Raw genomic sequence first — 27,702 nt, forward strand, 5'->3', positions numbered from 1 at the left:
CCTTAACTTTAGGGTTCATGCTTATGTCAATGCCAGTATTCATGGATCCCGTATGTCTACATATGGAGTGGCTATGGGCCTCTTTAAACCACCATATTTTCCTCTAGAAACAATGCTTCTAAGGGGGGGGAGTTCCTCCATAATATGGTATGTGAGCATATATAAAATCAGAGGCAATTGTAGGTACAATGTGAGCCAATAGCAGGCTATTAATGCCATATTCTGTATCGGAGTAATAGGGATTCTAAATGTGCATGAGGCCTTATTGTGTGAAATGGAAGGACCTATTTTTCCATGTCCCCATATGATTCACCAGGGCTCGGTTTGCACTATTGTCATGGCTTTCGTTCTAACAGAGCCATGACTGGTTTGTTTGGGTTCCCAATGAATCTAGATGGATCCCATTGACTTATAATGGAGTTTCATCAGATTTCTGATGGGGTTCTGATGTCAAGAATAACGCTGCAAACTACGATACTGCCATAAAAAACACTGAAACCTCAACAGAAGGAAAAAATGGGACAGTGTGAACAGAGCCTGACTGCATTTTTTTCCTCAGCATCTTCAGAGAATTCAAACTCCTTGACAATGCTTGAGCCATTACAAACACTAAAATGAGAAATCCTTAAATTCTAATATTTGTGGGAGTGCCTGCCATCGAATAATTTTATGCCTAGGTAGAGTTCTATAATGGACTGCATAACACACATAGTGTACATCCACTCATTTGTATAGTATCTACATTTACAGATTAGAATCTCAAGATATTTTTTAAATTGCATTAGTATTTCATATCTACTGCTGCTACAGGATTTAATTCGAAATATACAATACCTACTAACTAATATGAGTTATAGCTTCTGTGCTGTTATATTACTTAGAGCTCATCGTAGTTGACTATTTAGTTATCTCATTTGACTCAAACTAATATGAAAACTAAATAGAAAAAACAATTTAATAAATTTTTTAAGAATCTTAATAATAATAACTGTAATCAATACTGTTGTAATAGCGGTCATGAAAAGGTTACTGAACAATGTTAATGTATACATCTATTAGCCTTAGGCTGGGTTCACACGACCTATTTTCAGACGTAAACGAGGCGTATTATGCCTCGTTTTACGCCTGAAAATTGGGCTGCAATACGTCGGCAAACATCTGCCCATTCATTTGAATGGGTTTGCCGACGTACTGTGCAGACAACCTGTCATTTACGCGTCGTCGTTTGACAGCTGTCAAACGACGACGCGTAAATGGACTGCCTCGGCAAAGAAGTGCAGGGCACTTCTTTGCCACGTAATTTGAGCTGTTCTTCATTGAACTCAATGAAGCACAGCTCAAGATTTACGAGCGTCTCAGACGGCTCGCAAAATGCGAGGAGGAGCATTTACGTGTGAAACGAGGCAGCTGTTTTCTCTTGAAAACAGTCTGCCTTTTCACACGTAAATGACAGCTAGCGTGTGCACATACCCTTAGAGGTTATTCAGTTGTATTTCAACCAAGTTTCAGTCACAATACATTAAGGCCACAGTCATATATATATATACACAAGCTCAACGTCTTCTTGCATGGAAAACCTTTAGTCTTTGAAGTAAAGACAATAAAAAAAAGTTGCAGCATTGACCCATTATTATATGATACAAAAATATAATTGAAACACTTTTTGTAGGTAAGAATGTACATATGTTTCAGCTAAAAGAACAAAACTAATATATTTAATGCGACTTCAAAAATGTTTACTATGGCCAACAAAGCCTAGTAAATCAGCACCAATTATGTGTTCTTAATAAGAATTCAGGGACGTGTCTAGGTGTTTGACCTTAAGAGCTATTCAACATAATTAAATAAGATGCTATACCCATTATAAAAAGTTGTGGAGTTCAAATCTTCCGATAAATACATAGGTACACAATACGCATTTACAAAGCTTTCAGCTTCATTAGAAGTAGAGTTTGACTTGGCAAAAAGTAATTTAACGTTTGAGGTTTCTTAATTCTCAGAAGCTCGAGCACACATATTTCACCAGACCAGACATGTTCCATTTGATTTTCTTCAAGTCATTTTCTTAGGTAAAGTTCTTTGGTTCTTGAGTTTTAGGAAGGAAGAAATAATGCCTGGAAAGAATTCTAGGAGAAAGTTTTTGTGCCCGTTGTTATCTTATAAGAGGCGAAAAAAAACAGTGCAGGAGTTCTCAGCTCTTCTTTGTGTGATTTTTTTTGTCTTGAAGTCCCACAACAGGTTTCCCCGACCCTCTCGCATAGTGGGTTGTCAAATACTGTAGCTACAACTATGATGAGTTTTAAGATTTCGCACAGTGCCCTCTCTTTAAACTGACATCATCAAGACCAACATGTCCTGAACGATCTTTCCCTCTTTCTGCTTTGAAGACAATCTGTGAAAGAAAAATAAATCAGACAGTCGGTTAGCAAGAAAAAAGGGGCAGATGACAGAGTTACACATGACTCAAGGATCAGACTACACAGGATTTGTTTGTAATCTGTAACAAAGGAGACACAGATTTAAATAGGAGCTGTATACCCAAAATATGTAGGATATTTTTAATAAAGACTATTTGCAAAGTTGGTTTAATTTTAATTTTAGATGCATTGGAGGGAAAAAAATATTTGTAGCAAAAGTGTGCATATCCTTTAAGTATAGCATGCCAGCCTTGATTCAGAATAATGTGGAAAAGAGCATGAAAAGATCTATGCAAAAGAAAAGTATGTAGGCCCCAGAATGTCGCTTAAAGAGGCTCTGTCACCACATTATAAATGCCCTATCTTCTACATAATGTGATCGGCGCTGTAATTTAGATTACAGCAGTGTTTTTTTTATTTAGAAAAACAATCATTTTTGACGGAGTTATGACCTATTTTAGCTTTATGCTAATGAGTTACTGAATAGACAACTGGGCGTGTTTTACTCTATAACCAAGTGGGCGTTGTGGAGAGAAGTGTATGACGCGGACCAATCAGTGACCAATCCGCATCATACACTTCTCCCCATTCATTTACACAGCATATAGCCATCTTATTACATCACTATGTGTAGCCACATAAACACACATTAACGTTACTGAAGTGTCCTGATCGTGAATATACATTACCTCCAGCCAGGACGTGATGTCTATTCAGAATCCTGACACCTCGGTAACGTTTGTGTGAGATTTACAGCGCAGCAAGCGTAATCTCGTTTTAAATGACCGTTTACAGCGTAATCTCACGAGATTACGCTTGCCTTGCTGTAAATCTCACACAAACGTTTCCGAGGTGTCAGGATTCTGAATAGACATCATATCCTGGCTGGAGGTAATGTATATTCACTGTCAGAACACTTGAGTAACGTTAGTGTGTATCTGGCTGCACATAGTGATCTAGTAAGACTACTATGTGCTGTGTAAATGAATGGAGAGAAGTGTATGACGCTGATTGGTCACTGATTGGTCAGCGTCATACACTCCTCTGTACAAGGCCCACTTGGTCAAAAAGTAAAACACGCCCAGTTGTCCATTAAGAAAGTCATTAGCATAAAGCTAATATAGGTCATAACTCCATCAAAAATGATCGTTTTTCTAAATAAAAACACTGCTGTAATCCACATTACAGCGCCGATCACATTATGTACAAGATAGAGGCTCTGTCACCAAATTATAAATGCCCTAAGTGTGAACCATGTGGCGGGCGTTTCTTGCATTGGGGTTATAGCTCTATTTTACAAGCACGAACAGGTTTAGTTAGGTATTTGACATATGTAGTAGTGTGCTTTTATATAAATTATTTTTAGTGCTGCTAGTCTTTTCCCCATAGATAGACATAATGGGGCAGATTTTGTGTTGTCAAAATTAGTCAAAAATGTCATTATTTAAGTGTCTGTAAAGGGGGTCGGGACATAGAGGGGAAGAGACATGGCTTAAAATGTGCTAAAGTGAGCAACAGAAAACGTAAGCAAACCAAGAGTTGGTATAAGAAACAAAAAAATATTCTAAGATAGCTTAGTAAAACTGCTCCACTATGTTTCATAGATTTAGTCTTACCCATTTGGATACTGTTATATTTGTTTTCTCAGTTTTATTGTATTATTCTTTGGGAACTGTATAAACAGGGATGATATGTATATATACTGGAATAACTCATACATTCAGTTTTAGGAGTATTCTATATTTTTCATGTTTTTAACCATCTAGTAGTTTGCCCTAATTTGTGTTATAAAGTCTAAAATTTGTATGTACTTTTTGAGTTTAGGATGTAGAGGTAGTGTTCATTATTTAGGTGCTATATCATTCTCTTGTGCACTTTCATTGGGAAATTAGGATTGTAAGTTTAATAATAAAATATTACAGAGAAAAGCTCTGTAGATCAGTCTCAACACTCCTTAAAGGGACAGCCAGGTTTAAACACCCCTTTTTATAGGCCCTCATATGGTAGAATAAGCAAAACAGAGAAGTAGATATAGAATGCCTATAGCAGGTTCTGAATAAATAAGCTTTTTATTCTAGGTACAATAAAGAGACGTTTGGAAAAATCATTGTATTTTAATAAGCAGCCATACAGCTTACTCTAACTTAAGTTGTTTAGAACTGATCTCTCATTTCTAGACATTATCTTATCTTTCTTAACTTTACTTTTATCCCAACATTTAATACCATGGAGCTTGAAAAATGTTACCTTGATGGGTAGCAACGAATTAAACAAATGTTTTTGAAAAGACCTGGATATAATATTTGGACTGTTAGTAGTAGAGCATGCAAACAAAAGTAGCAATAGAAACATTATTTAATGATCTACTTACACTTCTGACACCTGTTCCAGGCAATGTGATGTGTGTTGCGCCCCACCCATGACTACCTCCATTTCTTCCCCACACAGCAGGACCATGAGAACCTGATCTTCTTACAAAGACCTGAAGTTTACCAGAATTTTCTCCAGACACTAAGTGTCTAAATGACAGGCAGAGGTCTCCAGAATGCGAAAGGTGTCCAAGTGGAAGGACCAGCCGGGCTACTTTTCCAGAGGTTGCCTTGGGTTCCATGACTGTTAAATATCTTCCCCCTAAACATAGAGCAATGATAAGTGTGACATATAGCGACATTTACCTGCCAAAAAGAGCAGTAAATCAGAACCATCTAATAAAATCACATTATACTATACATTTAATTCCAATATTTTATGTAATATATGGCGGTACTAAGAAAAGCATCCTGAGTTCTGACTAAGACTATTGAGTATGGACTGATTCATCCGTCAGTAACTTGGTAGCAACCTAAATAAACAATACGGGTTGTTCTTTTTCATCCAGAATCAGGGTCGGAATGGCCCACCAGAGAACCAGATCCTCTGGTGGGCCCAGGCCCTTACACAATAATGGGCTTTGAAGGTCCAGCAGAATACTACCTCATTTGGAGCCAATCACATACCACTAGGGTCTATTAATTATGGGATGATTCACAAATGACCTATAAGACATTATTGATATGTCCGGTGTACAATGATAACAACAAGTACCATAATGAAATTAAAAGTGGACATGTACATGTTTTATATAGATGGATGGTGGGCCTTCAGAATCATCTCCTCTGGTGGGCCCAAGGAACACCAGTCTGATGCTATCCAAAACCTAAATCATGTCAGCGACTAAAGGTTCTATTATACGGCCCGATATGGGCCATGAAATTGAGCGCTGATCAGCGAGACAGCTCATTGATCGGCTCTCTTTTGCCCTTTTCAATGCAATGATTGGTTATGTATGGGGACAAGCGCTCGTTACTCCGATCGTTTGACCCCATGCATTTTCATCATGTCGCAGCACATCTCCCTGTTTACACAGGAAGATGTGCTGCTGACAACGATGATATTCAATGATTTTTAAACGAGCAGATCAGCCGATGAACGAGCAAATGCTTGGCTATCAGCTGATCGTTGCCCAGTTTACACAGGGCAATGATAGAGAACGAGCGCTGATCTGAACGCTCGTTTGCCCGATAATTGGCCCGTACAATAGGGCCTTTATGCTAGGCAACCCATTAACAATGCACTAGTCTTTATTAACTCTGTAAAATAAGTGTTTTGCTGCAAAAATAATGACATGGAAATTGGGAACTTGTCAAATAATTTCATTATAATATGATTAGTATAGCATTTATGAGGTAGCAGTACATAGTTCATCTGTGGTGATGAAATGGCAGGGGCCTCCTCTAAATGTCTTTATAACCCATAATTTGATTCCTGAAAATTAGGTTAAAAACCGCTGATCTGTAACTGTCAAGTATGAGATGTTAATGTATCTATACCACTAAGTCTTTATCATAGCTTCTTAACTATTTTGGTGTGGATTTTGCAGGTACATGTTCTGATACCTTACAGAGCATCTGTCATAAGAATGTTGTTTTTCTATAATTGAGCACAGATTATTTAGAATAATTTAATAAATATAGATATGTGGCACTCGGAGAGTGGTATTTTCTCCTAATAAATTATAGTTTCGTCATATAACAATGGCAGATATTCATTAAACTGTTCCCAAAATTGTATTAGCCTACACCTGGCTTGGACTCTAAGAAGGAGACATATAAAAGAAATACTCTATACTCCGTCTTTCTTTCCAGTTTCATCCTGGTTGATTGGCTATTTTGCAGCAAATGCACGGCGGCCACAATGTATGAAACAAATCTTATCAGACACCAAACATAAATGGGTTCTAATTGTATAAAATGCATATGAATCCCGTTTACTGCTGTGATTAACTGTATCCACAAATCTAGCCAAATCGTAAAGCCATTTATTCCTACATGCCTGCAACTGTCTCAAGCTTGTTAGCCCTCATCAGTGCAAGAACTAGAAACTATGGCTCTATGGAGGAGAGCTTGGGAAGTAACAAGGATAAATATACAGTGTGTAACGTCCGTGGTCCCTGACCAAGAACTCCTTCCATCGAGTAGACGCCCTTCTCTCCAGAGATGTCTGCACATACGACCGTCTTGTTCCACAGGGACCAACACGGTGCGCTCGCGAGCTCAGTCCAGACTCAAGAAGCCAGAGCGTACGCATGTGGGAGATTTAGCTGATTGCTCCCAGAGCACCCTGGGCTATAAGAAGGTCTCAGCCCCTTCCTCCCACGCCTGAGCATTGTTGTTGTATCCTAAGTTTGTCTTGCAAATGGTCCCATAGTGTTTCCTGCTCCCAGTGTTCCCTGTATCCTGATCTAGTGCCGTGTTGAGCTGTTGCCGTGCTGTGCTGTATACCACGCCTGACATCTACATGCTGCTTAGTCCGAGCTAAGCCTGCCTTGCTACTGTAAGAGCTGCCACAGGTACCCTATATGAACTATAGACTGCGCCCTGTTGGCCAGCTGCCATACCGCCAAGGCGGTACGGCCCTGTGGGTCCACGAACCCTACGTGACACAGTGCTATCTGAAGTGTGTGCATATTGTAAAAGAGAAGACATTTTTCTGTTATCTGAATGCATACTTTGAGAAACAGGAAAAAATGATGATTTCCATTACTATTCTAAAATGAGGAGTAGAGTAAAGTGATACCATGCAAATACAGCATCTTCTGTTTTCTGTGTTACTATAATAAAGGACTCTATCCAAAAAACAGTCATCTTTTCAGTATTGTTTTTAACATTTTGTAATAAAGACGACTTTTATGGACTGTATGGGTAAATATAAGTAAAGGGTAAGGGTATAGTGTGCTAGCTATCTGGTATAAATGAGCTGAACAGACTGTCGGACTAATGGATATTTATGCTGTTCACATGATATGGTAAATTCATGATGGTAAGTCCAGTGGACAAAGTGACATTTTACCTGATTCATCTTTGACCAGTTCCCAATGCAAATCATTTTCTCTATCTCTAATCCAGCCACACAATCCATTGTCAAAATTACAGCTATGAACCAAAACTCCTGTAAAAAAATTAGTGTTAATATTGAGTTCAAAGACACAGAGCTAAAATAAAAATGTCACTAGATATACAGATGAAATAAACAGGGTCATCCAAGTAACACATGATGGATATACATCAACAACGAACATACATGCTGAGCTCAGTGCTACTTCCATACTCACCCCAATATATCCTGATATCACACAACTTCTTGTGGCAAACTCAGCTCTGATATATATGTAGCTGAGATCAAGCCGTATGTGACAGCTTCCAGGTTATGACTAAACTTAAGTAATGCCACCTTTATAAGTAATTAAAAATGTGATAGTAATATAGAAAGGCTGTGCAAATAAATCTCCTTTAATCCAGAATCAATGTGTCCTGACAGGTGCCAGATTATCAGATGGACATACAGAAGTAAATAAACATGTTGCTTTTTCTGCTCTCCCTTCTTTCAGGGTTATAGATAGATTAGGAACGGGGAGGAGGATGTATATGGCATATTATTATGAAGAGATGGAAAGCATCCATTTTTTTAAGGAGAGAAGATCACACAGGATGTCCGTATCAGAGTGAAGATAGGGAGTAAAGCACACATGGCATTCTGCAGGGGGAGGAGTGGGAGATTACACAGGCTGTGTATAAGTGAAGAGAGAAAGGAGAGCACCCGCAACTGACTCTGCAGGGTGAGGAGGGAGAGATAACACATGCTGTGTAGAGAGAAAGGAAGACTCCCATGGCAGACTGCAGGGGAGGAATCACAGACTTATCAGTTACGGACAGCACAAGAAACAGGAGATCCCACATGGGCTGTAAAAGGAGAAAGCAGTACAGGGATAAAGCTGTGCCGATCTATGAGAGCTAGTGAAAGCAGCAGCATCCTGGACTCACAGAGATCACATTCAGTATGTATTACTGGGGGGGGGGGGGGGGGGGGACACATCAACTTGAGAAAAGTATGCAACTAGGAGCAGGTTGCAAGCTATGGTCTGAAAATGAATAAAGTAATGAAGATTGGAGCCAACTCTTTCAACTCAAGATAACCACTTCACTTATGTAAAAATATATAAAGATAACAAAAATCTCCATGAATGAATACAACCCAATTAAAATGTGTATACAGCCCACACTATAGCAATTATGAAATTGTAAATGCTATAACTGCTTCTAATTTCCCTCAGTTATACTTTCAGTTTTGCAAGATTCTTGATTGCCAAAAAAAGTTTTGTATTTGTTTCCAGCATAATAACTGTTTTATTGCCGGACTATTGAATACTGGATTAATAGACTTTTATTGTACACTTAAATTTCTGGATTTTCCCTGAAGATTTTAGAATTACCAAAGATGGTCGCTGTAAGGTAAACAGCATTTTATACAAAGTGATAAAAATTCCATGTGAGAGGTGTGAGAACACCACCAAACTAGATGTATTCTTATTTGAGGTGACATGGGGAGATAGGAATTTTGAGGTTATGTTGAAAGAGGTAAGACTTCGAATATACAGTAAATAAAAGCCAATGCACACAAAAACATGTTACGCCATACACCAGGTTACAAATAAAAAAAAAGGGTGTCCAATTGTTTCTGTAAAGAGCGTAATATTCCTGTTCTGTTAATATGCTGATGGACTGAACACAAATTAAAAAATAACCTGGAAGTAAATAGAATGAGGAACAAAAGAAAGATTTCATGGGCTGTATTCACAATAAAGTACCTAACAAATACCAGCCGATAGAAACATTACACAGTAAGATACACTGAAAAAGATTTCCACATAATCATAAATTCTTACCTGGATCATCATTTTCTTCATATTCGTCAGCACTCAGCCCCCTCTCAACGTCAAAGTGGTAAAATATATTGTTTTCATGCCGTGGAACTGTAATTTAAAGAGATGTTCTGATAATTCTGAGTCTAAATTAAAAATACAATTATTTTCGGATAATGCTTTATAGGGAACCGGTCACTAGATTTGGAGCCGCTCAACCTCAAGCAATAGTCCTCGCTTCACTGCCCTTGCTCTATATGCTGTCCTATGCTTCATGTGCGCAATGCACATGCACCCGATGCCGCTGGACTCATCTCTCGGGCCATTACAGTTTTTTTTACTAACTATTGCCGAAATGGACGTTTTGACGTGGGCATGTTTGGAACACTAAACCCCAGCTGCATAACGATATGCTGGTGGTTTAGTGGCACCAAATCTATTGACGGGTTCTCTTTAGAGATTCACAATAATGCATAAAGCTGTATGTACTTTTTGTGTGGAGAAAGATCCAAAATAAGCTAGCTTCTAGGAGCCCTCATAGATGGCAGGTAAATATGCACAATATTTTTATCATTATATTCAATTGAACTGCGTTCTTCAATTCCATGAAAAGTATGACTACCCTAACAGGAATGTATCTACAGCAATGTTCATTACATCATGTGACTGCCACTGGCTGTGGTAACTTTTGTCCATAGATTTTAACATCTCGCGGTTGAAACTGTAAATATCCGTGTAGCAGGGAGCAAAGTTGGTTTGGGAAACTTTTTATAAGTATATTAGGGAGTTTATACTTATAAGGGTGCTTTAAGGGGTTTTCTGATTGTCAGAAACCCCCTCTAGATGGCATTCAGGATCTGTACTCCGTTTTGTGACAACATATTTTGCCTTGCAATGGCTGCCATTAGTGGTTTCCATCTTTGGAAATCAGGACTCAAATTCTGTTTTGCTATTCCTATGGACAAACCAGGGACCCTTGTACTTTACGTATAAATAAAGGTGACCATACAGTTCAGATGAGTCGCCAAACCCTGACTATTTCAGTCCCACCTCTCCCCCTACGACAAATGTCAAGGGAAAGCAGGATCGGGCATGTTGGATTTCAACATACCTGATCTTTTGTTTTTATGGGAGATCCTCCTTTTCCCATTATGTACACATGCATGTTTGGCCGAGTGTGCATGTGTATGGGACCGTTCAGCCGATAGCTATCTAAGGTGTATGACCACCTTTAGAAAGCAAACACAAATGTGCACATTAATCACTTTACATGCGGAGAACAGGGTCATTTTATTATAAGCTTTTTTGGACTCCATGTTATGTACAGCTTCATTGCTGTTTTTTATTCTAAGAATATATTATCCCTTAGGCTGTGTTCACATTAGCGTTGCCCTCCCGTTGAGGGGTTCCATCTGAGGTTTCCGTCGTGGTTAACCCCTTAATGGAAAGGCAAACAGAAACCTTAACTTCCATTTCCCTCACCATTGAACTCAATGGTGACGGAAACTTAGCTAATGGTTTACGTTTGTCACCGTTGTGACAGGGTTCCGTTGTTCTGACGGAATCAATAGTGCAGTAGACTGTGCTATTGGTTCCGTCAAGAACAAACAGAACCCTGTCACAACGGTGACAAACGGAAACCATTAGCAATGTTTCCGTCACCATTGAGATCAATGGTGAGGGAAATGGAAGCTAAGGTTTTAGTTTGCCTTTCCGTTGAGGGGTTAAGCCAACGGAAACCTCAGACGGAACCTCTCAACGGAAGGGCAACGTTGATGTGAACAGGCCCTTATTTTATACTACTTACACTGCTTGTGTGGGATAACCCTCATATCGCTATATGCCATATATTCCCTAACAGACTTTACAACCCTCCAAAATTAAAAAAATTGAAAATATATGTAGATTTATAACAGCTGGAGGGGGAGGTTGAATATTAGGATTTACCTCACTGGAGAGAATTTTGGATCTTAAAAGTAACAAAGAAAGAAATGCTGTTCTCATTATTTCTCTAAAATCAGCACAGAATGTGATAATGAATTTTTACAAAGTTGTTACAGCTAAACTATCTAAACAATTTTGATTGCGTTATGTTCCATGTTATTTAATCTTGGACCTCCTATTTCACTATACATAGCACTAATCCTGTATGAGAAGACTTCTCATTCCACAGACACTACGCTTAAGAAAGAGTTCTAAAATCATCAGACATTCTAGACGAGTTCCATTTAATCTGGGAGGTCTGCGTATAGTACTTCTCACCTGCAGGTGCACAGACGGACAAGCTTTCAAAGCCACAAAATGTGCGATTCCCACAATAAAGTCTGCAATTAATCCTAGTAAAAGAATATACCCTCTTACATAATGAATGAAGGAATGTCAAAGCAGTCCGCACCTTCTGTGCGTGAATACAAGTGGACAGGTGACAAGACCATTCCCACAATACAACACAATATGTCAAGTGTTTCTAGAAGCAATTTTAGTACAATTACGAGCATTATTGGATTTACATATCAGGAGCCTGTAAGCACACTAGAAGAGAAAATGGAAAAGTGCAGTACAGTAAGTATTTTTCTACCAGCACTTACAGGAAAAAGCTAAATAGATTATATATAAAAATTGAATTGAGATTCTAAATACATGAACCATAAAATAGTCCTGAGCAGAGTACGAAGCGCTCTTATCTGCAGGACATGGGCCTATTGTGCCAAATGGAAAATCTGATCTTAAATTCTGAGTAATGTGCCAGGTTGGGTCTTAGAAGATAGAAAAGATTAAGGATGTGACTAGTTTACTTCTACTGCAAAATAAGACCCGTTGAAACTATGAACTGGAACATAGTGTGCATGTAGGCTAATTCTGCTAATCTCTATACATTGTCAAGAAAAGAGATTGCATAATGATGACTGAGTACACAAATACATAACAGGTTATTTGGAATTACCAAGCAATTAAATTTTCAACCTCTTATGATCATATTTCTAAAAATAATTTTTACATTACATTGCACTATGTAAGGCCCCATTCACATCACATTCTTAGCCTACATTTAACATATATTCTGGGAAAAGCTCCCGACGTATACATTACCGTAGGCTGTGAAGAATGCCGAATAGTGGCATTCATCAGCCATATACTATAATGGTATTCGTTTAACGTTTACGTCATGAACTCCCATGGCCTTGTCATGACATACTTTTAACGCATGCCATAATAGCATATGATGTATGCCACTGTTAGGCATCCATACAGAGGCGTAGCTAAGGGTTTAGAACAGGGGGACGTAACGCATCTGAGTGGGCCCCAACTCAGTATGCCCCCCCAATGCATATTTCCAACTGCAGATGCCTATCCAGGGGGTCAGGCTTACGTAAACAGTGTGGCTTGTTGTGCCATTCTGTTTCTGTAAACTTCCATAGAAGTGAATGGAAACAGCATAGCGAGCTGCACGGTTTCCATTCACAGAATAGTGCCTCCCCACACAGTATAATGCCCCTATAGTGCCTCCTCACACGGTATAGTGCCCCCATAGTAGCCCCACATACAGTATAATGCCCCCATAGTGGCCCCCACGGTATAATGACCTCTTAGCAGCCCCATACAGTATAATGCACCCTTAGTTGCCACCCACACAGGATAATGCGCCTATAGCTGCCCCCACACAGTATAATGCCCCCTTATCTGCCACCCACACAGTATAAAGCCCCCATAGCTGCCCCCACACAGGATAATGCCCTTATACCTGCTCTCTACAAAGTATAATTCCCCTATAGCTGCCCCCACATAGTACAATGCCCTTATAACGCTTTCCTACACAGTATAATGCCCCTATAACTGGCCCCACAGGATAATGTACCTATAGTGCCTCCCACACAGTATAATGCCCTCATACCTGTCCCCACACAATAGAATGCCCCTATAGTGCCTCCCCACAAAGTATACAGCCATATAGCGGTCCTCACAAAGGATAATTCCCCTATTGTGCCTTCCAACACAGTATAATACCCCCATAGTATAATGCCCATATAGCTGCTCCCCACAATATAATGTCCCCATACAGTATAATGCACCATAGCTGCCCCCACACAGTTGAATGCCCAAATAGCTGCCCCTACAGTGCCCCCCATACAGTATGAAAAAAAAATATTAAAACAAATACACACCTATCTCCATTGCCACTACGAGATGAAGAGACTCCTATGCTTCCCCGGCCTGTGCCGAGCGGCTCCAGCATTGGATTCAACTGTATCTGCATCCTGAGGATGCAGATACAGTTGAAACCGGGATATGCCATTGCAGCCAAGCCCGCCCCTGGGCCTCACCATCTCGGTGGGTACGCGGTGGGCCCTCTGCCCCACCCCCCGCTAGCATCCGTCACAGGCATCCATCACTTGTAGGCTATTATGGCATTCGTTTAACGTATGAGTAATGAAAAGCTGATGGTAAGCATATAAACACCAGTGTGAACAGAGCCTTGGAGGTTTTGTGCTTATATGTGAATGATTTCATTAATATTAAAGCATAATAAGAAAACTGCACATGAACACCTATGCTGCATTATATTGTAAATGGAGGTCTTTGATGACAGAATGCTTATTTCCATGGAAACAATTCCTAAGAAAAAGGATGTGTATACAAAACAGGTCTAAAAAATGCAGATCTCTGAAACCATCCTTCAGGTTGCTGGCAAATCTGGTCACACGACATTAAGAACAAATGTGGGAACAAAGAATTACTCATTCTACCGACGTGAAATATTGCACTCAGTGACAAGGAATCAATGTTCCTGTCTGCTGTCCAAATACCAAACACATTGATTTAGATCAGCCTTGAACCCGTAACAGGAAAACATGAAGCTGTTAATAACTATGCCCTTGAATGCTCACAAGACTGTGGCACATTGAAATTATTTACTACACAACTTTTTTTTACTATACAGTTGTAACATGTATGTCAACATTTACCAGAGTAATTATCAAATACTTTCTATAGTTTTGGACATTTAGACTATCAGCTATGAACAATGTGCATCAATGCAGAAAACGAGCAGTAATGGTGATACAACGAAAAAGGTATCGCAGGCTTGCAGCAAGCCAGTCCATGGAGATGCTCTGTGCCCGACAACTAACGTATTGAATATTTATCAATACGGGACCTTTGCCTTTAGTATATAAATATTAATCTAAGGCTACATTCACACGAGCATGACAGATTTACGAACGTAATAAACGCGCGTAAATCTGTCCGTGTGCGTTGCGTTATTGTATCAGTGTGCTTTGCGAGTGGCATGCGTTCTTGACACAGTCGCAAAGCACTTTTCTTTTTTCAAAGGAATTGATGCGCAAATCACGCACCGCACGCGGATATGCATCCGTGTGCTGTGCGTGGTTTTCGGGCACCCATTGACTTCAATGGGCGCATAGGGGCATGAAAACGTACCAATATAGGACATGCAGTGAGTTTCACGCAACGGACTCTCGCTGCAGGAAAACTCACGCATTTGTGAACAGCCTCATTGAAATCAATAGGGCCGTGTGCTGTGCGTTGTTTCAACGCACAGCACACGGACAAGATTCACATTCGTGTGAATGGGCCCTAAGTCCAATTGATAAAGATCAGTAACGTTAGCCAGAAAAATGGGCACGTTAAAATATGCCCGTATATATGTATTGGCTTTATATTGTGGACCTTTCCTTCACAAGTACAAAAAACAGAATGCAAAGCAGAATACAGAATGAACTAACATGTGCCAGTGTAAATATGTCCTAATGCTGAGCATTTTAGCACCACTCACGTGGGTGTGATGTAAAACCAACCTAGGCTTTGTCCCTTCCTCCAAAGACCCTAGAGCAGAACACAGGAGAGTGTAATGGGATGATAAACCTTCATGTCACCCCCTTACAGTATTTGTGTACACCCCTTTAAATTTGTTATTGCCACGTTTCATTTGTCCCTACTGATGCCACTTTTTTTTGTAAGCCTGTTTGCCCCTTTGTCTTGTGGGGTCTGGTGGCGCGCTGTGTGTGGCAGCGCCACAAAACTCTGCCAGTGTCACTCTGGTCAATGAAATAAGGAATCTTCTGGCTCCCAGCTTGCAGGAGGAGAAGTCCAGCATTAACACAGGCCCATGCAGGGCTCGATGCCGACATTGGAAGCAATATGCTGGCGCAATGTGTTGCCGTGGCATTGCTGTGTAGGAAGGGGCCAATGGTAAGGTTTATAAAGAGGAGAATGAGAGAAGTGCGGGGAGAACGGGTAATAACCGCATGTAGAGCCAGAGGGACCTGCTGTGTGTGTGTGTACTAAGCAGCAGGACAATATATAGCCACCATGAGACAAGAAGTGGGCTGGTGACAGAGACTGAACAGCTGCCGTGAAACAAGCCGGTGGGCTGATGGCCGAGACTGAGAGACTTTAAGGAGTCGTTGCCTGATCAAGCATGGGCTGTGAGAGTGCCAGCCCAAAGTTGGAGTGTATAGCACACAAAGAGAGTCTGGCTGCACTGCGGCCCACTAAAGGATCTATTCCTTTAAGTTTAGCAGAGTTAGTGGACTGGTGGGCAAAGAGAGAAAAGTTCAAGCCACTTTTTTTTTTTTTACAGTGGAACGTGCACTTGTGATTACCCCACATTGCAATTTTCGCAGAAGACAATAGAGTAAATTTTGAATAAGTGTTCTGACCACTGATGAAGATTTCTATTGGTCAGAACTGATAATTTTTAGAACCGTAGCAATGTAATTATAGTTAATCATCTCAAAAACTTTAAATCATTACTAGGATATGATTATAATATTAATAATTGATAACAGATACTGTACGTCTATGACCAGCTCTACAATTCACTCTTACAACATAACAGCATTTTGTATGAAGATCGCAGTCAACAAGAAGTTACAGATAGATTTCCAGCAGCTCAGAGAGGAATGTACAAATATACTGGTAAGTCATTGATTGTTTGAAAATGTCAGTCATTTGAGTCACTGGCATCCATCAGCTAACCACTTGCAGTAAGCGCCAAATATTTACAACTATTTGTATGCTCAGGAAATTCTAATTTCAGATTTACATTGGGGTTATAAACAAGAAAGAGAATTGGCCAAGTAATTTTTTTCTTATGGAAGAAGCTAGAATTCCAAAAGATAAGTTTATTAAGCCTAAATATACTGGTCAGTACATAACTTAATTCATTATGCAATTATTATCTGAAGTTTATATAATGCTTTACAGAAAATGAACATTGAACAATAAACATTGGTCTCTGTTCCCAGTGCAGCTTAAAGTCTAATTCCCCTATAGTAAGCACATGCACACTTTACCTCATTTTTGGGTCACATTTATGGGAAGCCAACATCCCAAAGTATGTTTATAGGGTGTGCAAGAAACTTTGAGTTTTCATTAACATCTAATTATTCAGGTAAGATTCAGACAAAGTGCCATGGATGCCAACCAACCTAGCGAGATGCGGTGGTCAGAATGGTTTCGTTACGGTACCTGCTAGATCCCCTTAAAGGGGTTGTCCCAGTATTAAATATCATATTCTTTGTTTAGATCATAAAAAAATAACAATGTTTGCCTTTTACATGCTGTTCTAGGTCTGCGATCTAGTAAGGATTAATGACATTTACTTACATAGTATGGCGCCAACTGGATTTCGAAGTGTATAGCACTGTGCACGTTCATCTAAGGAGCTGAGTGCTGGTGGACTCGCATGCTCAGTCAGTCCTCACACAGCCAGTTTACTGCAGAGCAGCCAATAGAAATAGATTGCTGTCCTGCTTGTCAGGGAAGGAGCAGAGCCTCCGCAGTAGCATGGCAGTATAGATAAGGAGACCCCTCCTTCTCAGTTTGTTAGGATTGTAAATCTCTGCATCCTGACATGAACCCTACACTTGACCATTTACATGCACTGTTAACTTCTGCAGTCACTGAATGATGAGGTCAAAGAGGACAGCCAAGGTTTGAGAATCATTCTGACATTAAGTGATTGGCTTCCATGAAAAAAATCTATTGAACTTCGCCATTCAAATCAATGCATGTTTGAAACAGAACTGTGGAGGAGGGAGGGAGGAGAGAGAGGAAGAGAGAGGAAGAGAGAGGAAGAGAGAGGAAGAGAGAGGAAGAGAGAGGAAGAGAGAGGAAGAGAGAGGAAGAGAGAGGAAGAGAGAGGAAGAGAGAGGAAGAGAGAGGAAGAGAGAGGAAGAGAGAGGAAGAGAGAGGAAGAGAGAGGAAGAGAGAGGAAGAGAGAGTTGCTACCGCTGCTAGCAGCGACACCAGGCATCAGGGCGCCCACCACCCCCCCATTACCAACAGCGCCTCTAGCACCGGAAGCGTCGCCACATTCATTAGTATCTGCGTCCTTAGGACGCAGATACTATTGAACACTATAGCAGATCAGGGAGGTATCTCCCGGTTCTGCCATCTGCTAGCGCCACTGTAGCTCCCTGAAGGAGCGGAATCCCCCTGTGGCTGGGGATTCCGCTCCTTTACGGAGCGCTTGATGTATGGACAGTGACATCAGGGGCAACTCCTGAAGCGGAATCCGCATCCAAAGCGTTGCCAACTGACATCTCTGTCCATTTATAGACAGTGAAGTCAGGTGGTTCTCCTGGAGCCGAATCACCGACCACCGCGTTGGTAACATTCCGCTCCTGGACAGAGACATCAAGAGCTCCGTCCAGGAGCCACAGGGGGATTCCGCTCCCTCAGGGAGCTACAGTGTCACTATCTACACGAAGGGGGGTGATATCCACAAGGGGGCTGTGTGGCACTACCTACAAGGGGGCTGTGTGGCACTACCTACAAGGGGGCTATGTGGCACTACCTACAAGGGGGCTATGTGGCACTACCTACAATAGACTGTGTGGCACTATTTACAGGTGGCATCTGTGAGTGGTGGACTGATGGTTATTTTACTGTGATTGGCGGGCTGATGGTCCTTTTACTGTGCGTGGGGGGCTGATGGTCTTCAAGTGGTTTCCACCTCGGACCTCCAATTGAAATTAATAGGAGGCAGAAGATACCTGTGGCGCTCGTTTGGAGTGCTTTTTTGCCTGCGTCTTTTTCATTAGCCTCAACGGCTTAAAAAAAAAAAACACAAAAAAACTTCAAATAACGCTGTGAATTCAAAATCTGCCTCAAAATTCCTGAAGGAAATTTGAGGCAGATTTTTTCTGCCTTACAGAAAACGCCGTGTGAACATACCCTAAGAGTGTAGTGCTTGTTTTTAGCTATTTTCTGTCTTTCTCTAAACTATTTTTGGTAGGGGTGCCCTGGGGAATTTTTTTTTCCAGGAATGCATACAGTCCGAAAAGGTTAGGAAACTCTGTACTAGGCTACAGGATCACGCCAGCCAATGCAAGAATCCCGTCATCGGCGTTGTGGAGCAGCTCATTTTGTCATGGGAACAGGGCCTAGGTGAGTAAAAAAGAAAAGTTTTGGGGGCACTGTCTACAAGGGGGAGGTGAGGGGCTGTATGGCAATGTCTACATGGGGGAGGTGGGGGCTGTATGGCACTGTCTACAAGGAGGAGGTGGGGGCTGTATGGCACTGTCTACAAGGAGGAGGTGGGGGATTATGGCACGGTCTACAGGGAGGCTGTAGGGCATAATCTACAGGGGGGAACTATCTACAAGTGGGGGCTGTTTGTGGCAGCCAGGGGAGGGGGGCATTATACTGTATGGAGGCCACTAAGCGGACATCATACTGTGTAGGGGCACTGCAGGGGCAATATACTGTGTGGCACTTAGGGGGCATAATACTTTGTGGGCACAATTAGAGGACAAAATTCTGTGTCCTTAAAGGGGTTATAATATATTATATTATTAAATATTATTATTATACTGTATAGGGGGCACTAAAGGGGCATTATACTGTGTCGGGGCACTATATAGGGCATTATACTTTTTTATGGGGCATTTTTTTTATGATGGGGTGGGGCGCCGAAAGGTTATTTCGCCATCTATCTTATGGCCAGCCCTGGGCTGCACTTTGATAGCTGTGCCAGCCATCCCTGCACTGAATAACATTATGAAAAGGCACAGTATTTCAACAGCACTACTTCTACTGTGCTGTACCAGTGCTGTATTTTACTTATGAAAGTGCTGGGGAAGTTCAGGCAGCTCCTTTCTATGTTTAGTTTGATGAGTTGGAAGAGTCAGGACACAAAGCTACGGTAAGTATTAACTTGATCCCTTAGCAGTTCTAGCCACAAACTCCAACCCCTGCCTAGCTTCCTGCAGTGCTGTGAGTGAATAGAAAAGTCAGCCAGAACTTGCAAGCAAGCAGCAGGGTTCTGTGTGAATACTAGAGGTTTCAGCATTTTAAAAACACATTGAAAATGTTAGAAGAAACAACATAAGCACGAATGTGAAGATTTCCGGTAAAACCCGTATTGTACAACATAAATATTACGTTTGAATGCTTTCAAAAGGTATTTTATAAAGACATTGCATAAAAGAAAAACTTAAAACATATATGAAGCAATAGGAATAGAAAAACACTACATAAGTTTAAAAAAAAACAAAAAAAAAAAAAAAACACCAAACGTTCCAAAATTAGGGGCATGGAGAATTTAAGTTATGAGGAAAGATTAAAAGAATTAAACCTATTTAGCCTAGAGAATAGACGACTTAGGGTATGTGCACACGATGAGAGGCTTTGGGTATGTGCACACACACTAATTACGTCCGTATTATACGGACGTATTTCGGCCGCAAGTACCGGACCGAACACAGTGCAGGGAGCCGGGCTCCAAGCATCATAATTATGTACGATGCTAGGAGTCCCTGCCTCGCTGCAGGACAACTGTCACGTACTGAAAACATGATTACAGTACGGGACAGTTGTCCGGCAGCGAGGCAGGGACTCCTAGCGTCGTACATAACTATGATGCTAGGAGCCCGGCTGCCTGCACTGTGTTCGGTCCGGAACTTGCGGCCGAAATACGTCCGTATATTACGGACGTAATTAGTGTGTGTGCACATACCCTTTTACGTTTGAAAAGACAGACTGTTTTCAGGAGAAAACAGCTGCCTCGTTTCAGACGTAAAAGCTCCTCCTCGTATTATGCGAGGCGTCTGTGACGCTCGTAAATCTTGAGCTGCTCTTCATTGAAGAACGGCTCAAATTACGTTGCAAAGAAGTGCCCTGCACTTCTTTGCCGAGGCAGTCAATTTACGCGTCGTCGTTTGACAGCTGTCAAACGACGAAGCGTAAATTACAGGTCGTCGGCACAGTACGTCGGCAAACCCATTCAAATGAATGGGCAGATGTTTGCCGACGTATTGTAGCCCTATTTTCAGGCGTAAATCGAGGCATAATACGCCTCGTTTACGACTGAAAATAGGTCATGTGAACCCAGCCTAAGGGGGGACATGATTAACTTATATAAATATATTAATGGCACATACAAAAAATATGGTGAAATCCTGTTCCATGTAAAACCCCCTAAAAAAAAAACAAGAGGGCACACCCTCCATCTGGAAAAAGAAAGGTTCAACCTGCAGAGACGACAAGCCTTCTTTACTGTGGGAACTGTGAATCTATGGAATAGCCTACCGCAGGAGCTGGTCACAGCAGGGACAGTAGATGGCTTTAAAAAAGGCTTAGATAATTTCCTAGAACAAAAAAGTATTAGCTCCTATGTGTAGCAATGTTTTACTTCACCATTCCCACCCCTTGGTTGAACTTGATGGACATGGGTCTTTTTTTAACCGTACAAACTATGTAACTATGTGCTCACAGCCTGTGTAAATTACCCGACCCAACTTTAAACACCAAACATCAAAATGACAGTAGCTGAAAGGGGAATCCAATGTAATAATCTACTTTAATGTGACTTTGCAATATTAAAAATTACTATTATTTTATAAAAATAAAACATGCAAAAATCTTTTGAATAGTCTAAATTCATTAAAAAAAAGTGTCTGGTCATTAGAGTGACACCCTGTCCAAGAGTAGAGGCACTAAACGCCGCAAAAGTTTCACATACCTGTTCTGCACCAATATGTAGATCCTTGGGAGTCTTTTTGCAGGAAGTTTCTGATTTTCAAATCCACAGCATGCCCTACATGTGGTGGAGTTCTTTCGAGGATGCAAATAATGAAATCTGCTGCCAAAATCCCCACATAATCTGCTAGGTGTGGCTACGGATTTGAAGGCCATTTTCACAGTTTACATTTTCTGCTGTGTGTGAACATGGCCTAAAGTAAATAACTCTTAGCGGAGGGGCGCTATGTCAGAGTTTGCCTCAAGCAGCAGAAACTCTAGGTTAACGCCTGGTCACAGTCGATTGACGATTACTTTGCAATGTTATGCAATTCAAAGTGGTTCTTGCTACTGTAGCCAGCAATAATAATTAATAAGAGGAGATTGAATTGCCTGTAAAGCAATCTAGCTCAAGGCTGAATGAGAATGGAATTCCTGGTATGTACCAAGTGGGACTGGCACACCACCAGAGAAATGTCGATTAATGGTCTATTTAAAATTGGTTCTTCCTGATGCTCTAAACATCTGCCCTATCATGTTGGCTTTTACTTAGTTTTAAATTAAAGGTTGTTGTTTTTTAATTATATTTATGAAAGGCTTGAATCATAGCAGTAATTTATGTGATCATATATATTATAACAATATAAACTTTTTATATTTTTTTTTGGGGGGGGGGGTGTTTGATCCCTCTCCTCCACGGGGGTATTAGGGCGCATGGATTTGTTTGGGGTAGGTTATTTTATATGAATATTTCTGTAAATAATGTGGTAGTTGCTGCTGTGACAGCACATGTAGATTTATGGCTCTGGTTGTTTATATTAAACATTGATCAAAGTATTTTTTAAAAATGTATTGTTTTGCCAAGTGACAAACTTTTTTATAAAAAGGATGTCTAAGAGTATGTTCAGACGGCCTATTTTCGGCCCGAAAAACGGCTGAAAAATCGGAAGCAGAATGCCTCCAAACATCTGCCCATTGATTTTAATGGGAAATACAGCGTTCTGTTCCGGCGGGGTGTTATTTACGCAGCCGTTTTTCAAAATGACCGCGTAAAAAAACGCCTCGTAAAAAGAAGTGCATGTCACTACTTGAGCCATTTTTTATTGACCCAAAAACGGCCATAAAAAACACAGCAAAAAACACGAGTTGCTTAAAAAATAGCTGAAAATCAGGAGCGGTTTTCGCTTGAAAACAGCTCCATATTTTCAGACGTTTTGTATTAAGCGTGTGAACATACCCTAACTATTCTTGTCACTCTGTATTTACAGGAATTTTCCTACGCAAAACACCATGAACTGTAGTTGATAGATATCAACAGCCTTATCCTTTTGTAAGTATAAATTTGTGTATTAAGTTACCAGTGAAAAAAAAGTTAAAATCTTTGTACATTAAATAGAAAAGCGCACTTTTTGAAGGACAGATGACGGTTTTTGGATTGAAGTTAGTTCAGACTCTGTTCACTCTGGCGTTTTAGCTTCTATTTAGTCATGAAAAATATAACGTATCCCCTTGACTTCCATAAGGCTTCTGTTTTTTACTAGATAAAATTGGAAGTATGCTACACTATTCTCGCCATTCAGCAGAAATCGAAACCTAATGGGAAAGAACTTAAAGGGATTGTCTGTTTTGGACAATCCGTATTTGTTGGAATGGTCCCTTGACAACAAGCAGACCACAAAGAGTCTCCCTGATGGGACCCACAGTTATCAACTGTAATCTTTAGGGAAACCTGTTAGGCCTCATGCCCACTTCAGTTATTTTCGTCAGGGTGCTATCCATTTTTTTAACTGATAGCACCCTGACACATCCATTTCAATGGGGAAATGCACACTTCCATTGTTTTAACGGAACCGTGTGGCCATTCCGTCAAAAATAGGACAGGTCCTACTCCTGTCCCTTTTTAATGGAACAGTCTCGGCCTTTCCATTGATTTGGTCCGTGAAACAACGGACTGCACATCCGTGTGCGGTCCGTGTTTCACAGACCCGTCATTAACGGGCGTACAACGGCCAATGGAAGTGTGCATGAGGCCTTAGTTAGTGATCATTTTCCCTGCAGCACCACCACAGGGAAAATGAAGCTTTAGATAGTGCCCGTTACCCATCAATGTGTTGTTTGACGGGTCATCCAGAGCAAGAAACACTTGCTCTAACCGCTCTCCACTGTAGCAAAGAGATGGGGATCCTGAACAGGGGACACCCTCTAGCAAATCATAATTCCCTAATAGGGTATATGGAAATTTATTTTTTAAACTAGACAACCCCTTTAACAATTTGTGAGAAAAAGCTTAAATCTTATATATATATATGTTTTAATAGCCATATGTGTTTTATCTCTACATGCCGTTAAAAAGTATAGATCGCATTGGTGGGGGTCTTTCAGCTGGTATCACCACTGCTCACAAGAAAGAAGTGCAGAGTCACGCCCCTCTGCCTTAACTCTGCCTTAACTCTGCCTTAACTCTGCCTTAACTCTGCCTTAACTCTGCCTTAACTCTGCCTTAACTCTGCCTTAACTCTGCCTTAACTCTGCCTTAACTCTGCCTTAACTCTGCCTTAACTCTGCCTTAACTCTGCCTTAACTCTGCCTTAACTCTGCCTTAACTCTGCCTTAACTCTGCCTTAACTCAGAGAATTCTAAATCTCAGAGCTATACGGACAGTGCTCCCACCGAAATCAAAGAAATTCATGTAGGTCAGGGGGAGCGCAGGGGGACATGGTAAACAATAGAGAGGTACACCCATTCTTTTTAGTGATTCGTGGTATCACAGCTTATAGATCCCCACCAATGCTATCTTTTGTCTCAATGACTAACCAGAAGAAGCCTTGAGGTGCATATGACAAATAACAGGTTTTTATATGAATTAATACTTTAGAAGACTATTTGTCCTCCGAATACTTACTGAACACATCTCCTCTCTGTTTTCCTTGGTCCTCAATCTTGTTATTGTCTGGTATCCTGGTAGAGAGCTGTGGAAGTGCTGTTGTAACAACTGTGGTTGATTTAGGTGTTGATGGCTTGGTTGATGGTTGGGGTCCTCTTGTGACAGGTTGAGGGGGTCTTGTCGCTGGCTGGGGTGGTCTTGTTGCTGGTTGCGGTGGCCTTGTTGCAGGTTGCGGTGGCCTTGTTGCAGGTTGCGGTGGCCTTGTTGCAGGTTGCGGTGGCCTTGTTGCAGGTTGCGGTGGCCTTGTGGCTGGTTGTGGTGCCCTGGTTGCCGGCTGTGGGGGCCTAGTTACTGGTTTTGGTGCTGGCCTTGTTACAGGATTTGGTGCTGGCCGTGTTACAGGTTGAGCTGGCCTGGTTGTGGTCTTGGGTGTCCTTGGATGCGGCTTTGCTGTAATAGAGGGTGAAGGATGCCACTTAGGATGTCTGGAGCCAAACTCTGGGATCCTGTTGCTGCTTCCTTCACTACCACTTAATGTGCTGCCATTTCCTTTAATTATGTTTCTCCCATTATCTTTACCTGGTAGAAAATTATGTGGGCCTAGTGGATCAATCATCACTCGGGGAATTGCTGTAAGGAAATCCAACATAGAATTATCTCACATCTGTATGTTACTAATGTAGTGTTGTGTTTCTGTGGGGGCATTTTTTTTTTTTATCCATAATAGACAATATTTAGTAAAATAAAAGGGAAAAAAAGTGACTTTTTTTATCCAGTGTGCAAAATAATTATGATAGAAATATGTATCTTTTGAAAAACTCTACACTGTGTACAAAAAATACAATAGATACACGAGAAGACAATGCAACTGACATTTGTTAATGAAATCTAGTTGTAAACTTTAGATACAAAACTTAGTAAAATCTTAAAACCAAAAATAAGTCCAAAGTTTTCCTATTCATTCAATTTCAATGTAGAGATAATTAAAGAGAACTAGTAATCATTTAAATACAGGGAATTTTATAAGGTTTGATGGAACTTGTAGTACATCAGAAGGTAATCTTTAGCTCTTCAAAGAAAGGTTAACTAGATAATCAACTATTTTCTGGACAGGAATTTTAATGAAGCATAAGTTAAGGTATCTATACTTGCACCCACTCAATTCTCCACGAAGTGCCAATCAAGGCACAGGATGGGAGGTCGACCCTGACTATTTAGAAGTAAAGCTGTATGTGGTTTTCACCTCATTTTTTGTGGTGCCGTAGTAGTGCAGCTTTCGGTTATACCACTACTACTATGACAAACTCAGTAGACAAATGATTTAACACTAGATTTAATGATTTGAATTTGTATTATTGGTGAATGCATGCTATTTTATCCCTGTGACTGTCATTATTGAAGCAATAAGGCCGTTATTCTGAGGGAAAGGTGGCTTTGGGGCTCCCTGAAGTAATTTCTGAAAAGAAGACAAGTGATGCCGTATCAAAAAGGTCCCGAAACCTTTGTAGGGTGCAATCCACTTTCAAATACACCAGATGGTGTGGAGCGGCAGCAAATATAAAAATGTAAAAGAGCCTATTAAACTTAGTTAATTGATATCCTACTGTTAACTTTCAGTGATATGATTTTGACCCTGGTACCAAGTAAGGTTATGACACCCCCCCCCCCCCCACCTCCCGGTACCACTAGTGAACAATAATATCTGCAGTTGTCAACAGCAGGGCACCCAGGAGCAATATGCGGTTCCCTAGCCACTGGTTGGGGAACAATGCTGTATATGATCATGCAGGTAAAGTGTACTGTCCATCTCTGACTCAAGGCAATAGTGCAGTGTCCATAGCAGCCCATACTGCAAGTCTTCCTGTAATAGTTAAACCATGAATCTGATGACCTTGCCTAGCTCTTAAAGAGAACCTTTCACCAGCCCATACATGTACAGCTGATAGCACCATGTAATAGGCAGGGCTGCACAAAACTTGTGTCACTATAAACTATGTTTCTAGCCTCCACCATTATTTAGATATCAGTGCTGTTATATTTAGCGCATGTAAATAACCCCCTGATCTGTCAATTGTTTCTTTTATTGTAAATGGGAGGGAGGGGGGGGGGGCTGTGATACTTAACGCTCGCACGCATGATCTCATTGGCTCTCGGCAGACAAGGACGACAAGACTGTTTGATCTTGTGAGAGAGCTCACACGGCACAAGCCGCTCTGATACTGTCTGTAGCTGATTGGACAGTGTCAGAGCGCTAAGTATCACGCCCCCTGCCATTTACAATAAAAGAAACACGCCATTGACCGTCCAAGGGGTTATTTACATATTGGGCGCCAAATATAATGGCACCAATATCTACATAACGAAGGAGGCTAGAACCATAGTTTAAAGTGACACAAGGTTTGTGCAGCAGTGCCTATTACATGGTGCACATGTATGGGCTGGTGAAAGGTTCTCTTTGAAGGGGTTGGACCAGAATCCAGCGTTTTTTTGAAAAGCCTGTTCAATGCTAGACATATGAGGACTTAATCCCCAATGCCCTCTTACCCTTACTATATGCTTTAGTTTAGTATTTTCGCACTCCATTTCCACCATTGTTTTCCCGATGCTCGTTGTACAAACTGCATGGTCCTTTAGCCGTCATCACGTGACTGCCTTTAAAAACTCTTCAATACTACATTTCCCATCATCTATTGCACTTGTTCTCCCTGTCCCTCCCACTCTTCTCATGTGGAGCAAAGCACATGAAAATATAGAACACTGCTATACAGCTATAGCGGCATTCAACTGCGCATGCTCACCCTCCGGACAATAGAACTACCGGAGTACATCTCGAATAGAAACCAGGGGTAAATATGCGTTCTTGGTAGGGTAGTTTAGGGTGGGATTGCATGGATAAGGTTTATATCGCCAAAATATATGCATTGGAAAAGATTACTGTTTTGTTGATGCGAATTGAATGAGTCTATTCTTGGAATTTACCTTTAATGCATTGTACGGTACTTCTACATAAGGGTTGATATAATTGATAAATAAAACATACGTGTGCAGTCCGCTCCATTTCCCCGGTAGCCTTCATTACATTTGCACTTGTAGGATCCTGGCGTATTGTAGCATCTTGCATAGTTACTGCATTGATACTCCCCATTGTAACACTCATCAATATCTATCCATAGAAAGAG

General features: G+C 40.9%; 1 protein-coding gene across 6 annotated transcripts in view; it reads right to left on the reverse strand.

Moving 5' to 3' along the window:
• Nucleotides 1-1,355: 1,355 nt before the first annotated feature.
• Nucleotides 1,356-27,702, reverse strand: part of NPNT (nephronectin) — a 96,369-nt gene continuing 70,022 nt past the window's right edge. For 4 of the 6 annotated variants that reach the window (XM_075849751.1, XM_075849752.1, XM_075849753.1 and 1 more), the window contains 6 exons: nt 27,564-27,686; nt 24,542-25,153; nt 9,679-9,765; nt 7,806-7,904; nt 4,789-5,048; nt 1,356-2,392 (listed from right to left, as the gene is read on the reverse strand). In XM_075849751.1, the coding sequence (XP_075705866.1) occupies nt 2,300-2,392; nt 4,789-5,048; nt 7,806-7,904; nt 9,679-9,765; nt 24,542-25,153; nt 27,564-27,686 (1,274 nt within the window). In that variant the 3' untranslated portion in view covers nt 1,356-2,299. The remainder of the gene's footprint in view (nt 2,393-4,788; nt 5,049-7,805; nt 7,905-9,678; nt 9,766-24,541; nt 25,154-27,563; nt 27,687-27,702) is intronic. The other 2 variants (XM_075849754.1, XM_075849756.1) reach the window with 2 other exon arrangements.

The sequence above is a fragment of the Rhinoderma darwinii genome, chromosome 1, assembly GCF_050947455.1.
Source record: "Rhinoderma darwinii isolate aRhiDar2 chromosome 1, aRhiDar2.hap1, whole genome shotgun sequence".
Classification (NCBI taxonomy): Eukaryota; Metazoa; Chordata; class Amphibia; order Anura; family Rhinodermatidae; genus Rhinoderma; species Rhinoderma darwinii.